General features: G+C 41.1%; 1 protein-coding gene across 8 annotated transcripts in view; it reads left to right on the forward strand.

Annotated features, from left to right (window-relative positions):
* Nucleotides 1-820: 820 nt before the first annotated feature.
* Nucleotides 821-14,333, forward strand: part of MAP3K4 (mitogen-activated protein kinase kinase kinase 4) — a 74,360-nt gene continuing 60,847 nt past the window's right edge. For 3 of the 8 annotated variants that reach the window (XM_072856209.1, XM_072856212.1, XM_072856210.1), the window contains exon 1: nt 873-1,209. In XM_072856209.1, the coding sequence (XP_072712310.1) occupies nt 1,145-1,209 (65 nt within the window). In that variant the 5' untranslated portion in view covers nt 873-1,144. Of the gene's footprint in view, nt 1,210-14,333 lie in introns of all 8 variants that reach the window. The other 5 variants (XR_012041547.1, XR_012041546.1, XM_072856214.1 and 2 more) reach the window with 3 other exon arrangements.

The following is a 14,333-nucleotide window of genomic DNA, read 5'->3' on the forward strand; positions in this document are numbered from 1 at the left end:
TTCACTCTTCAGAAATAACATATACTGTTTGTATACACGTTACTGATGCCAGGGTTTGCTGGTCTGCTTCCAATCCTATAAAACAAAAGATGAGGCGCTCTCTCACCAATCGTAACAATTAAATAACTCATGGCACTTTTCTGCCTTTGAAGGGCGTTAACATTGGTATTCCAGCCAAGCCATAGTTCAGGAAATTACATTTTTCCTCCCTGTATTTCCAAATGGATAACGTGGCTCCAGTTCTCTGTTCAAGGCCGATAACCAGTGCTGTTGGAGGCTTTAGAAAGACCAGGTTTATAAAATGAAACAGGTTGCTCTGTAAGCAGCAGAATTAATGATGCCTGCAAAGCTGTGAGCACCCCTGCTCATTCTTCCATGTACCCCTTCAAGGAGACCTTACCACAGCCTTCTCCAAATGCCTTTGAACTACCTGGAGAAGGCTGTGGTAGCTCCAGCCTCAGCATGCGTTGGCATCACGCAAGTAGGTTGCAGGGAGCCTGCAACCTGCTGACGTAAGCCATCTTCCTCTCAGTAATTAGATTTTTCTTCTATCCCTGGCTGCTAAGGTTGTGGAAACTTGCCGTTCTGCGACCGCCGGCACCCGTAGTGAACGGCAGTCGATAACGGCTAACAGCTCTGTCACGGGCGGGGAGGGAGCCAGGCGCCAGCTGGCGGGGCGGCAGCTCCCGCCGCGCCTCCACCATCGCTTGGCGCCGGAATAAACGCGGCCCCTCCCGGAGAACGGCGGGGAAACACCTTCCGCATCCCGAGAGGGAAGCGCCGCAGCCCCACTTCGCGCCCCGTCCCCATCGCCTGCGTGAGGGGCGGGCGCCCACCCGGCGGTGGCAGCGGGCGGGGGGAGCCCACGCCCCGAGCCGCTCCCCGCTCGGCCGCGGCGGAGCGAGCGCCTGTGGCTCGGCCGGTCCCTCCTCGCGCGCCGTAGCGATGCTCCCGGCTTCTCGGCCCTCCGAGGGTGTTTTCAAGATGGCGGCCGCGCGGGCGGCTCTGCGCGGCCGGGTTCCTGCAGCTGGCTAGAGACCCCCCCTCCCTCTCCCCTCCTGCTCCTCGCTGCACCCACGGCGCTGCAGCGGGCCAGGCCGGGCCGCGCACCGCGATCCGCCGCCATGCCGGCCTCGGTGCATGCATGAGAGACGTCGCCGCGCTGGTCTCTGCCGCCGCCGCCATGGAGGAGCCGCCGCCGCCGGGGAGGTCAGTACCCAGCGCTGCCAAATAGGGAGCTGAGTGCAGAGAGCCGCGCAGGCTGCCGGCTGCCAGATTGTGGTGTGGGGCCGGGGCCGCCGCTCCGGGCCGGGCCGGGGGGTGTGAGTGCCGGCCGCCCCTCCTGCACTGCGCGGGCGCAGCCTGCCTCGCCCGCCGCCGCCGGGGCACGGCCGGGCACGGCGTCGGGAGCGCTGCGTGGCTGGGGATGCGCTTTTAACCTTCCCAGCCCCCGGTCCCTTCGCGGTGCAAAAGCTCCGGTTGCTGCTGCTGCTGCTTCAGCTTCAGCGCGCACCGAGTGAGACAGTGCTTCGATAAGAAATCTCTAGTGGCTGCGGTGGGTAAGGCAGTGTTTTGTGGGCACTTTGCAATTAAAAACAAATCGTTTCCTTCCCCCCTGGTTGAGCAGCAGGAGCAAACGGGTATTTTGAGGCGCTCGCAAGGCCACCTCTCAGGGAAAACTTTTCCCGGTGGTTAGGAAGCGTGCAGAGAGGAGGGGGAGTAGCTGTTGGAGCCCCCGGGAGGCTGACAAAGCGTGACCTATGCTCGCTGACTTGTGAACTGCAGTGATGAAAACACTGCCTTCTAGAAGGGTGTCTCGTGTTTATAGCAGCCGTCGTTAAAACCAGGTAGTTAGGTTCTCTCTGGCGCACCGATAAAACAGCAGGATCTTGGAGTATCGCTCTTGGCAACGTTGCGATAGATACTTGTCAGAAGATACAGTTTTAAAAAAACCCAACAACTTCCCCAAAGAGAGCTAGCACTATGATGCCTCAAGCTTTTTGCAACTGCTGTTACCTCCTGAATGTGCTGATCTGCAGATTGGCTTTTTGCAAGTCCCCATCTGTGCCCTGCTGAGAGATGGGGATGCAAATTACTTCATGGTTTAGTGTTTCCGACTGTCTGTAGAAGTGTTACATAAGTCCAAATTATTAATTCCCTGGTAATTAATTTCTCCTTTTAAAATAACATCCTGTTGATGCACTTCACTTCTCACTAGGAGGCATTCAGGAGACGTTTTTTAAAATGCTTGTGTGATCAATTAGTACTGTAAGGCAATAGTCAGGCGCATTGTATTCCAGGTGTGCTGTGCAAAAAAAGCTTCATGCTGTCACCTTCCTGACATTATTCTTGGATATTGCAAGCTACTGTTTTGTTCTGATATAATAAAAGGGAAGTGGTAATGCACTCCAGTTTGGATCAAAGCTATGGAGTTGAACAATGTCTGGTTTGAGTTTTCATTAATGTATTTTAATGATTTGGTTTTCTTATGTCAGGCGAATGTAAAAACCAGAAGGTATATAACAGTTAATTAGATTTAACAGAAATATTATGAAATACAAATGCCAGTAGGGCAGCTGAATTTGTACGCTTCCAAGTTCCATTTTACAGTATCTTCAAAGAGTAATAGTGCAGGTTAAGCAGAAAATGATTTAAAATTAAGTTTGTACAACAGCATGACCCTAGACCTGGGCTGTCTTCATGTAGAAGAGTAATCTGCAGTGCCTGAATGGAAAACACCCAGGCATTTCCTGTCTAGGGCCATTTCTGACCTCTGCTGGATTCTGCTTATTAAAAGACAGTTTATATGAGTCGGATGTGGGTGTGGATAGTGTGGTGGCAACTTTACCCAGCAAATGAAAATTGAATTAGTTATTTCAGAGTGAGCTGGTGCATGGGAAGGAGACGTCTCAAAACAATTAGGTAGCCTTAATTTGCGTAGGGTAATGCATGTACTCTGCTGTGATTCACTTCTGTGTGTGCTTTGTGCATCAAATTCACATCTGCTTTAGGACAGAACTGCTTCTCTGGCTTTATGCAGTACTTGCTTTTTCTTAAAAGTAAGACAAGCTTAAGGTATCTGAAGCTTTTTCAACATGATTAAAGTTGATTTAAATTTTGGAGTTATTAGATGTTCAGTCTTGCGGCTGTGAGGTCAGAATCTTGTTGAAGTCAGTGGAACTGTGTGCAGGCTTGAGAATTTAAAATCCATTTGGTGGCAGATAGCCTTTAATCCTCTTTGTAGAGTATGAATGTGTTTTTATGATAAAGAATTTTTCTGGCTAGCACTGAAGTGCATTGGTATAATGCATTCTTTTTAAGTTAAATTTAATTATGTTGGAGAAGTAGTCTTTCGTATTAGCAATACACCTACCTTTGTTTAGAAAAGAAAGTTTATTGATCTAGTGTTTCAGACTGCCTTATGTGTTGGAAGTCTGTCTTTGTGTAAGGATTCTGTGTCTTGTCAGAATATAAATGCAACGGTACATGTTGTAAATCTAAGGCAAGCATACAATATATTCATGGCTTTTTTTTAATTATACAGTCCTTAGTTCAAAGCATTTGATTGAGAATGCCTCTCCAAAAGCAAACTGTTTTTCCCAGGTCTTCCTTTCTTTCTTGAAACATACACTTTGGGGCTGAGAGAGAGGGGAGGCAGCTCTAAACTGAGAAATACTCAGGGAACCTATGAGCAGATGTTGATTTTGAGAGGGGATTGCACTTGGACATTGGGCAGCCTGCTGTGGTTATGGATAAATGAAGTTTTAAAAAGTTTTGGGAAGAATTCCCATTTAAGTATCAATCCTTGTAACAAAGCAAACAGAAAGTTTTCAAGGTGAAGATGTTTCCACCTAGATAATTTAGAACACTAATTAAAACAAGTACATGTTTGGTGCCTATAGGCTTTAAATTTTCCAAGCCCAATTTTAGGCTTTCCCAAGAATTTTCTGGCACAAAATCCACTATAGAGAAAAATGAGGACTTAAGCATTTCTTTTGTCAGGATGCCAATTTTGGTGGCACTGCAATGGCATGAAGAGCTGTAGGGCTACTCTAACTTGTGCCTTGATTGCTTGTAGCCCTCATTTCTCCTGGCATACATCCAGTGCAAGGGGTGAAGGAAGCAGCAAGGCAGTGAATAAAGCGGGACAGAATTGTGAATAATGTGGAGGCTTCCTCTGTGCTGGGGAATTTTTCAGTGGTCTGTTGATGAGATTTGTTGGCTCTATGATGACAATGAATTGGGCTGTCAGTCTGCAGCATCTGTTGTTTGGGGGAAGCCTGAGGTCGTGTCATGAATTGTGCTCAACCTATTTTTCTGTTTGCCAAACTATCTGTATGACTGATAGTGTATCAGCAGCGAAAGAGTTTAAAGTTATTTTATTAACTTAGGATCATAGTTTCTGTGGGAAAAATGATTTAAGTATATAGAGTCTTACCATCCTTTTTTTTTCTTGTTTTTTTCATGCATTTAAATGACGTAAGATGTAACCTCTGTGCTTCATGTATTGCATTTTCTTGTTTACATGTGCAAGATTGGGATGAATGACTGATTGCTCCACCTACGCGCAAACACACACGAAGTGCTAGTTGAGATGTCTTTGGCATTTGTAGCAGCAAGGATTAGTCTGCGTTGTGTGGCTGCTTGAGTTGTTTTTATGTCTGTTAATTAGTGCTGTCTGTGTCAAGGTTGGTTTTACTATTATGTAAGCTAGTGATACTGGCCCTTGTGGAATGCTGTGATGTGTGTGCTGTGATGAAAAACAGATCTACTGAATTTAAAGGGAAGGATAAGGGATATGCAGTAATTTTTATTTTAGGGAGCAAATTAGGATTTTGAGAGGCTTAATGATTTGGCTTCCATGACAACCACGTTTCTTATACAAACCATTCTTTTAGACTGCATCTAAAAAAGATTTAGAAGACAATTTTTTTTACACTACCCACTGCTAGTCAAGTAGTATGTTGACCTCTGTCAGCACAGGAAGATAAGGGTATCTCAGGTCTTATTTCTTCAGCTGTGTGATTGGATTTGCTGTTGTATATGCTGTTTATGTTTGTAGGGCTACTATTTTTCTTAAGTTTTCTGCTCTCAAGTAACTGCATTGATGCTATGTCTAGCCTGTAATCTATTAACTAAATAATTTTTGAATTTTTAAAAATAACTTAGAAGCTTATTCATTTAAAGAGCTGATAACTGTCCCATGCTCATCCTTGGCCAACTGCAAACATAAAGCCAAACCAGAATGTTTGCTGTTAACACCTGAGTTTGAACGTTACTGAGCTGTCAAATGTTCACTCATGTCCAGTCCAAGAACCCTGTACGTGAAATCACATCAGCTTGCCGTGAACCTTGATCAGGTTTATTGTGGATCCAGACAAGACAGGATGTAACTTTATTGCCCTGATGAATGTCTCCTGCTGTCATGGGGTAGAAGGAGGAAATTCATTCTGTTCCTTCTGTGTCCTGCTAACACTTATTGGTATTCACTGTCGTGTGTTGCTTTCTAATGTGGTATACGTGTATGATTTATTCTGCCCTCAGCTTACGTGTGCTGCTGGTTTACTTGCTGATGGCTTCTCTGAGAGCAGTATTTGTAAAGGTTTTTACCATTTTAGCTATGAAACATCTATCCAATAAGTGATAACAAGGCCACAGTTACATATGCCTGTGTTACTTGGCTGCACTGTAGAACTCTCCATGGGCATGTCCATTGAGCATTTGGGATGCTCCAAATAGTGCAGAGTACTGCAGCTCCATTACATTGCCTGGATTTTCCAAAGGTTGTGGACTAGTAGTCCAGCATCCAGTGCTTAGGCACCAGCTTCCACTAAAAACATATTCAACTTTCAATGCTTCACTTTCAGGGTTCTTGTAGGCTTCGACTTCATCTAAAAGATGAACTGAAACTTTAGGATCAAAACCAGTTGGTAGCTTTTTCTTATCTAGGAATGGAATTTTCTGCCAGAAGAGTGAAGTTTGTGCATGGGAGAGTTGGGGAAGAATGGCTGTTACAGATCTTATTATCTTTTGTCCTAGGTCTGTGTCTTTCCCAATTTATCACTGTTACATACGATACATTTATAGTTGAGCCTAGCAGCCTAACACTTTCTGTCATAGTATCTCTTTTCCTAGTAGTATGTAACTTTTCCTGGTGTGGCTTAAATTTTCCTGAAAATCCATCCGGATTTGTTCATATAGATTTTTCATAAGTAGTTCTTTATTAAATATACCTTATTTTTGGGGTGTGTAGCTTGAGACCTTGGGGTCTGATTTGTGCAGGTGCCAAGAACTTAACTGAAGCACTTATCCTTTGGATTTATACTGTGCTATGTTATGTTCAACCATCATTACTTTAGTGATGACAACGTATTTCAGAGCTTCTCATTAAAAAAAAAAAAAAGATAAAAGTGCTGTTCATGGAAAGTTCAGTTTAAAAAGATGTTTTTTTCCCAAAGATGAGTTAGGACATAGTTGAGGTTGAAAAAGTAGCACTAAGGATGAAGCATGGTGACTGAAACCAATTAATATTTTGATATTAGTTGTTCTGAGGCATTGAAGAGAAGAGAGCTGGGTACTAGCTGGGCTGGGTGAAGCTCTCTTAGCTCCTCTTTCTACAGTTCTAACCTCTGATCCATTTGCAGCCTCACCAGGTAGGCTTAAATGTGGATGTGGAAACCTGACAAATGCATCAACATTTTCACACTTTTTTACACATTATAGAGCAATGTCAGAATTAAATAGGTCTCTTGTTCTTCCTTATTGAAATAACATATGGCATAGTTTTAATCAAATAATCTATTTGTGAATGTGGGAAGAAAAGCTCAGAGCTGAATGTACATGCATATTCTGTAAATGCTGTTATGTCATAATTCAAATTTGCATGAAAACTTATAATAATCCAAAATGGAAAAATTAGTTAACCTTTCTCTGTTTCCAAATTTACTAGTAAAAAAGAACAGGAAGTTCTGATTATTATTTTTTCTGAGATGAGAACATGAAGAACTGCCAAAACTGTTATAAGAGCTCTATTTTATTTATTTTTAAATACTTATTTCTAGTTCGTGTAACTTGCAGAAGAAAAATTACTTCCTTAGATCATTTGAATAGGTCTCAATAGCTCTTATCTGCTTGCAATAAAAAGATATGATGAATACTAATTTGCATTTTGCTGAATTTATTTTTAACTCGTTGTTTGACAATTTCTGTCTTTTTGAAGTTTGCCATATTTTTATAGTTAGTCAAAAGGTTCTTCAACACCTCTCTGCTGTTTCAGTAGCTTTTGTTACATTTTTCTGTGACTCTGTGTCTTTCTGTTGTAAATATAATAATCAAGCACTTAGAAGCTTCTGCCCAAGAATGTAGGAGAACTTTGGGAAAAGTGTCGAAGTATTAGTAATTTACAAAACTGACTGTGGTAGTTTCCAGATCTTGAGAAGCAGAAGATTTTGTTTCTCTCTTAATTTCTCTCTTAAAATAAATGTTACTATTCTCTCAGAATTGATCTCTTAAAATAAGTGTTGCTAGTCAGTACAGTAGTGCTGTAAGGAACTTTGTAACGGGTGGAACTGGCTACAGTCAGACCTGCTTGAGGTCTGCTGCAGAAATGAAGCATGTTCACACTTGCTAGGTCCTTCTGTTCTAATTAAACAGCTTAATTGAGAGTTACCAACGGGGAAAAGGTATTGTTCGGAATCAATTAAAGATTAACTGTTTAGCTCTAAGCCTTACATTAGTCTTTTCCCCAATAATGACTTTTTGCCTTGTAAATTTCTGCAGAAATAGTGGTTGTTCTATCACAGTGAAGTCTTGCTACAAACCACTGTTGATCTTGCAGCAGAAATACTTGCTTTGTACTTCTCTTGGGCCTTAGCTGATCTAGGATTTATTGTACTTGGTGCTTAACTGTTAGCAAGGCTGTTGTAGCGTAAACCCATAGTTTGCAAGCAGGTGGCAAGATGTAGGTCAGGGCTTCATAGCAGCACTGGGTGTTTGCATTTGTGCAGCCATGCTACAGGTTAGTCTTCAGACATAAACAAGGTGTAAATAGTGAGCAAAGCATGGCTATTACAGGGCTACTATTACATTCTGACTATTTACTAATGAAGTTTTAGTGTTTCTGTAATTATTTCTATGTTGATGAGCCCTTGTTCGTAGGTTAATTTATAAATAAGCTACTGAAATTATGTAATTCAATCAGTTCTTGGTAGTGATACAGGTATTACCTTAAGCATCTTCCTGCCCAAGTATTTTGCTTTTATCATTGCTGTAAGTAAAAAAATTGCATTAGTTTTGCAGCTGACCCAGACTAGAAATTACTCTTCTCATCTCCTAACATCCCTCTCTTCCCCGCCTCAACTGGGAGTATCTGCGATATGAAACTTGCTAGCATAACATCAAGTACATTTTGTTGCCTAATCAAAATTAAAGTGGTTGAAGTTGGAAAAATCCTGCTAACAAAGGCGTTCCAGCTAAGCTGGGTTGTTTCAGCAGCACCAGCGAAGAACCAGGGTTGGTACTTTCATCCTGAGGGCTGGTGACTTCTCGCAAAGTGTCACTGGGAAGCAGAAAGGACAATCATCCTATAAATTGCTTTAGCTGCAGCCAGAAGAGAGTGACTGAGGTCACAGTTTCACGTCACTCTCAATGTATTGGAACAGCACGCTACTTTCTTCCCCCTGGTCTCTCCCCAAGAGGAAGCCAAGCTCCTCACTGCATTCTTTCTGGATCTAGCAGTCACGTGTCTGTGGAGTTTTCACTTTAGCTTATTGATCTGATGGGTACCTGATGCACCAAAAAATTAATGTGTTTTTTCCCCCATCAAACTGGTGACTGAGTTCACATGAGTGTTGGCTTCTGTGCAGAGGGGGCAGGCATGTGCAACCTGGGAGACAAAAGGTGCACTGGAACAGGTTCCCTTTTTGTGTCAGCTTACTGTGACTGTAGTCTTGGTAATTTCTGAGGCTCTGTACTTCATCCCTGTAGAAAATGGTGTGAATAAGCTTCATTACATTTCATACTTGATTTCAAAAGTTTTTTAATATTACTTCATGTTTTTTTGTGCTCTTACAAGCTTCTCTGCTGTAAGCTGTTCTAATGAAAACTTAGATTCTGTAAAATTTGCATCTGCAGACTTACTTGCTGAAAGATGCAAGTGCTTTTTTTCAGTTAGTGTCAGCAGTAAATGGTAAAATTACTATCTCTGTTATAAGTAAATTCTCCCCCGCCTGCCCAAGTGCCACCTTTTTTCCCCAGCACACTGGTCGTTCGTTCCTAGACTATAGCGACAACTGATCACATATCCTGCCTTGCCCTGATTCCTCTGGGAGAAAAAATGTAGCTATGTACAGCTGTATTTGAATTCAAATATTTCTTAAAATGGAAATTGTTATGCTGGTACTATTTCTTCTTTAAAATGTTATTTTGAAATACTTAGTGAATACAGAAAAGCCTGAGATTTCTGCGTTAGGGTGTTGTTTTAAGACAACAACATGACAAAATATTTTTTCCTTTCCTCAAATTACTTCCAGGCATTATCTTTAGCATCTCTGTATCCTTCAAACTTTCTTCTAATTTTAAGATAAGTTTCAAGTTTGGTTTTTTCCTATTCAGTTTAGCCTTGACATTGGTGTGCCTTACATAATATCTGCTTTTATGGTTAGAGAAATCAATGAAAGGTTGAATGTGACCCTCATAAATATTTATGTCTTAGCTTTCAGAAGAGATGGGAAATGGATGCATTTAACTAGATAGGATTAGCCACCTCCTGTAGAAAGGAAGAATAGTGCAGATGTAAGGGTGATCATAAGGATACACAAATCGAGTTAGAGAAGCGTGCTTGAACAGGTCCTGAGAACTGAAAGAAGTTAGTAATCTTGCTCTTTGCTTACCAACTGAAGGAATAGTTGCAAGGACAACAAGTGCTTTAGAGAACAGTGTTTTTATTGTGTGCTTCCCCCCTGCCTTTTTTTATACAGCCTTCATGCCAGAAGAGATGATATTCTGAAGTTCCCTTTTTCCACTATGAGATTGCTGTTAGGTGTTTTTCTGCCAGGCTTTATTGTCAAGTTAAGTTATCCAGATGCCTCTTTTCTAGAGTAAAATAATATCTACAAGATCCTTGTGAGCTGGAAACTTGGCACACCAAAGTTCTTGTTACTGCTCTCCTCTCCAACTCAAAGTTGTTTTCAGTGCTTTTTGTTCTACTGGTGGGATGTGGCACAGGTCTGTGTGCTCTTGTTCTCTCTAAAATTTGGGAAGGATACTCCTTCCAATTTCTTACCTGAAAACATGGGTATTCATTTGCCAAGCAGTGATATTTTCCAAGAGTAGTAAAGTTTGGTAGTTTTTTTTTTTCTCAGGAGGAAGCTGATCCAGGCCTTAATAGAGACGCGGTGCTTTTTACAAGTCTAATTGCATTCGCCCTTCATAATTTGAAGACTTTTCTGTTCTTACAAAATTTTTACACTAGAAGAACTTTAAGAAGGACTGTATCTGCAATTTATCTTTGTGGTAGTGATTCTCGTTCAAAAACACCCCCAAAACTTGGTGCTTTCCTATAGCTTACCTGAATTATCTTAAGGATAACAAATTCAAAAGCCAGACATGTCCTTAGTTTCAAGTCTAATTTAATTCTACTGTTAAAAATCTTATCAAGTATATTACCAAGTTTGTAACAGTAAGTCCTATTAATATGTTGGCAGCAATCAGAAGTTATTGGTGACTAAGATCTAACATTGCTCAGAAATGCTGAGCTCAGGCATACGAGATTCAAATGTGAATACAAGGTCAAGAATCTTCATTACTGTATGTCAGTGTTAGGTTTTAATGTGAAGAATTTTTACTTTTTTTACTGTCTCTGGAGGTATAGTCACAATAGGAATACATGACATGAACACCATTTAAATGTCCATGCTAGTCACAGAATTTTTGTTTCTTGCTAACCAGGCTATTTTTTTCCCCCGTAAGCACTATGCCAGATTTACACAGGATGTATTTAGCAAAAAATAGTTTTATTTGTACAAACTGAGCAAATTCCTGCTACTCTGTAATAAAAAATAAAATAATGAAAAAACCCCGAGATATTTTTCTTGCTTTTTACTGAAGGCTTCCTCAGAATTGCATTTGTAGTCTTTCCTTCAGGTTTTTTTGTTACTATTTCTTTTGCTGCCCTTACAGCAGTTTTTAATAACTGCTTTGAATGCAATAGCTGCAAGCACGTACTTTTAGTATTCATAAATGTAGCAGATCTTTTAAGAGAAGATTGTATGCAAAATTGGATTTATAGTTCAGACCCTATATATCTAGTGCATTGTTGTACAATAAGGCTTTCACTGGTGAAACTGAGTCTTTGTGTTCACTGGCATTGATTTGAGCTCTGAGTTGAGATACAGTCTTTGCACACAAACCCTAAACTGAGCATACTGAATTTTTAAACTTGAGTTGCAACCTGTGCCTTCCTCCCTCTAAGCAGACCAGCCAGCTCCAGTTAGATCGTCTCGTCATCAGCTGCTAACAAGAGTGGTTCTGGGGAGCATGATTGCTGTTTTGTGATGTGACTTCTAGTGCTGCATGTTTTGTGATAAATCTGCTATGGCTTTTAACAAATTAAAGACCAGTTTACTAAATTACCCCCCCCAAAAAAAAAAAAAAAAAGTCTGAATGTTAAGTAAGTCATACTGGATCCCACTCTATCAGTATGTATGTAATTCAGGTGTGAGATTGGAGGGTGTTTTGAATACTTTCGGACTTCATGCCCTCTCATCAGACATAGCAAGAAACAAACAAGGTAGTGACTGTTGAGGAAAGAACCAGCTTATGGACTTTAAAAATCAGTTCATTCAGCCTGGTGAAGAGGTTTGATGGTTACACTCTTAGAAGAGGTTACACACTTAAAAACAGAAGGAAAATGGTGTTTTCACTGGTCTTTTATAATGAGGTAACTTGCCCTAGTTTAAAACCGCCTTGGAACTGAGACCTAATGTGAGTGCCACAGGATCTGCTCTGCCAGGCCCCGCAAGAGCATCAGCACCCCACCCTGCGCCTCGCCAGGCCAGTGAGATCACTGAAAAAATAAATAGTTCCATAAGCACTGGAACTAATGACTTCTTGTTTCATGTGGTTTAGTCTCTTGTGGTTGATTTGTCTTTGGCAAAATCAGAGGGGTGTGCTCTGCCTGAAGTTTTTTCTTCAGTAGGACTGTTTGCAAGAGTTGTCAGTAATAACATTTTTCTGGTGTCCAGAAAGATGTAAACTTGCGTTCTGCTTTCCCAGTTTAGCATTTACAAGATCCTTTTCTGTCATTTATCCACCTGTTTTCACAAGATCTGTAGGAACAAATTAAGACTTCTCTGTTATACGTGGCCAGTAGTGGTTAATTAAATCAGATTGTTAGAAGACACACAAACAGCATGATTTCCCAAGGCAAAGAAACTAGGCTAAAAGTATTGGTGATTCTGTAGTTGTCGTTATGGCCAGATTCACTGCACGGCTCTCCTTAGGCTACAGGTGGTGCTACGGTACCACCTGAGTTGTTTTTCTTAGGTAACCTCTAAAGTTTATCTACAATAGTTGGTGAACTTGCCTGCCTTCTTCTCAAAGCTGTAATGTGAGAAGAGTAATTTCACAGACTAAATGTTTCCATGGCTTTGCAGAGAACATAACTGTTCTGCATGTTAAGATATTTATTTCTGTTTATAGCTAAAGGCAAAGAAAAAGTACAGTATCTGATTTTTTTTTTTTTTGCTTGTTGTTGTTGTTAGCCTTACTGCTATTCTACTGGCTGGCAATATTCTGGCATATTTCTTCCTGCAGACACTCAGACTTGCTCCACCAGAGCATGAGTAACATTCGTTGTCTGTCTCAAAAATAGTAGCAAGTAAAATGTTGTTCATGATTCAAGTGAAATTGAAGTTATCAGGTACTGATGCTAGTCTTGCACTGGCTGATTTAGGTTGAATGTTTCTTTGCCTCCTTATCTTTTATCAAAGTCATGATGGTGTTATTTGCACGCCTGCTTCAGAAATAAAGTATGTGAGGAGATGGAGGCAAACTGCGTTTTTACCCTCCTCCAAGCTAGAGTGGTGCATATTCTTCTCCCAGATGTATGTTAAAGCAAGAGTTGCATGTGTGGCACCAGTGGGGAGTGGTGGTGATGAGAGGACTGTGCTGGGGTAATGGGTCCCATATTCTGGGAGAAGGCAGAGGTCTTGGTGTCACTTTGAATCCCATGAATAGGCTGGAGCTCAATCAGTTAGGGACTTGTTTTGGCCTTGGAGTCCTCTCTTCCTCCTTCCCTTTTTCTCCCTTCTCTATATTTACCCTGGATAGATAAACAGCAGATGGGTATAAAGGGATAGTGAGAGAGGTTAAAATCCTGTCCTGCTGCCATCTACTTTCCCCTGAAGCCTGAATTGACCTGAGGATTTAATTATTTTTAACTTTTTTAACATTGTGAAGAATTCAAATGATATGTTATTGATGGGGCAATGATACAGTTCACGTATTGTCTTAAAATAGTTTGTTTCCGTGTATGAATTGGAAATTTCCTAGTATTTCAGTGAGCAGCATAAAATGTACTGAAGTTCAGTTGTTCACAGCCTGAGAGTAATTTTGTTGCTGTGTGTCACTTGATCATGCAGAAGAGATCCAGCTATTAGTGGTATTGTGCCCAACTGCCACTCTACTGAAGTAATCTTATTTGGTAGGACAGAGCAAGTGTCCAGGAGGAAGAAAAGGGTATCTGACATGATTACTCATTTATTGTATTTGTCATATTTTATTTTTAAAGCAAGTCCTAATATAAGAGTACATGCATGCCCCCCATCGTGGTAGTTTTACATCTGACCTCTTCTTATGAGAGGAAGCTGGCACTGGAAGTTGTCTTTGAGCTTGCCCAGAGTTTACATATGAAAATGGATGGCTTTTCTTTTTTTTACCATGTGAGTTTACAAATATATCAGCTCCTGGTGTTGGCTTAGTGGGCAATTGTATGAGTGCCAGAATTGACTCAAAGGAAAGGCTATAGGAGTTTTTGGCTGGGGAGAAGGGGAGTCCGAAATCATAGCAGTCTGGACTTCGATTGTCTTGTTCTGCAATGGAATTGTGGAATTGCTAGGGTTAACTGTGTGATACGATACAGTTGTTGTTTTGTTGGTTTGGTTTGGTTGTCTTTTTTTTTTTTTTTTTTTAAAAGGCCTGTTCCTCACTGGAGGAAAAAAAATGTTACTCTATAGTTTTATCTTTGAACAGTTTAAATCAAAATGGTTTAGGGCTTTGGTAAATTACAAAGACAAGTCAGCATTCTTTAAATAATGAAATGTTTTATAATACTG

Source organism: Ciconia boyciana, chromosome 3, assembly GCF_034638445.1.
Source record: "Ciconia boyciana chromosome 3, ASM3463844v1, whole genome shotgun sequence".
Taxonomy (NCBI): Eukaryota; Metazoa; Chordata; class Aves; order Ciconiiformes; family Ciconiidae; genus Ciconia; species Ciconia boyciana.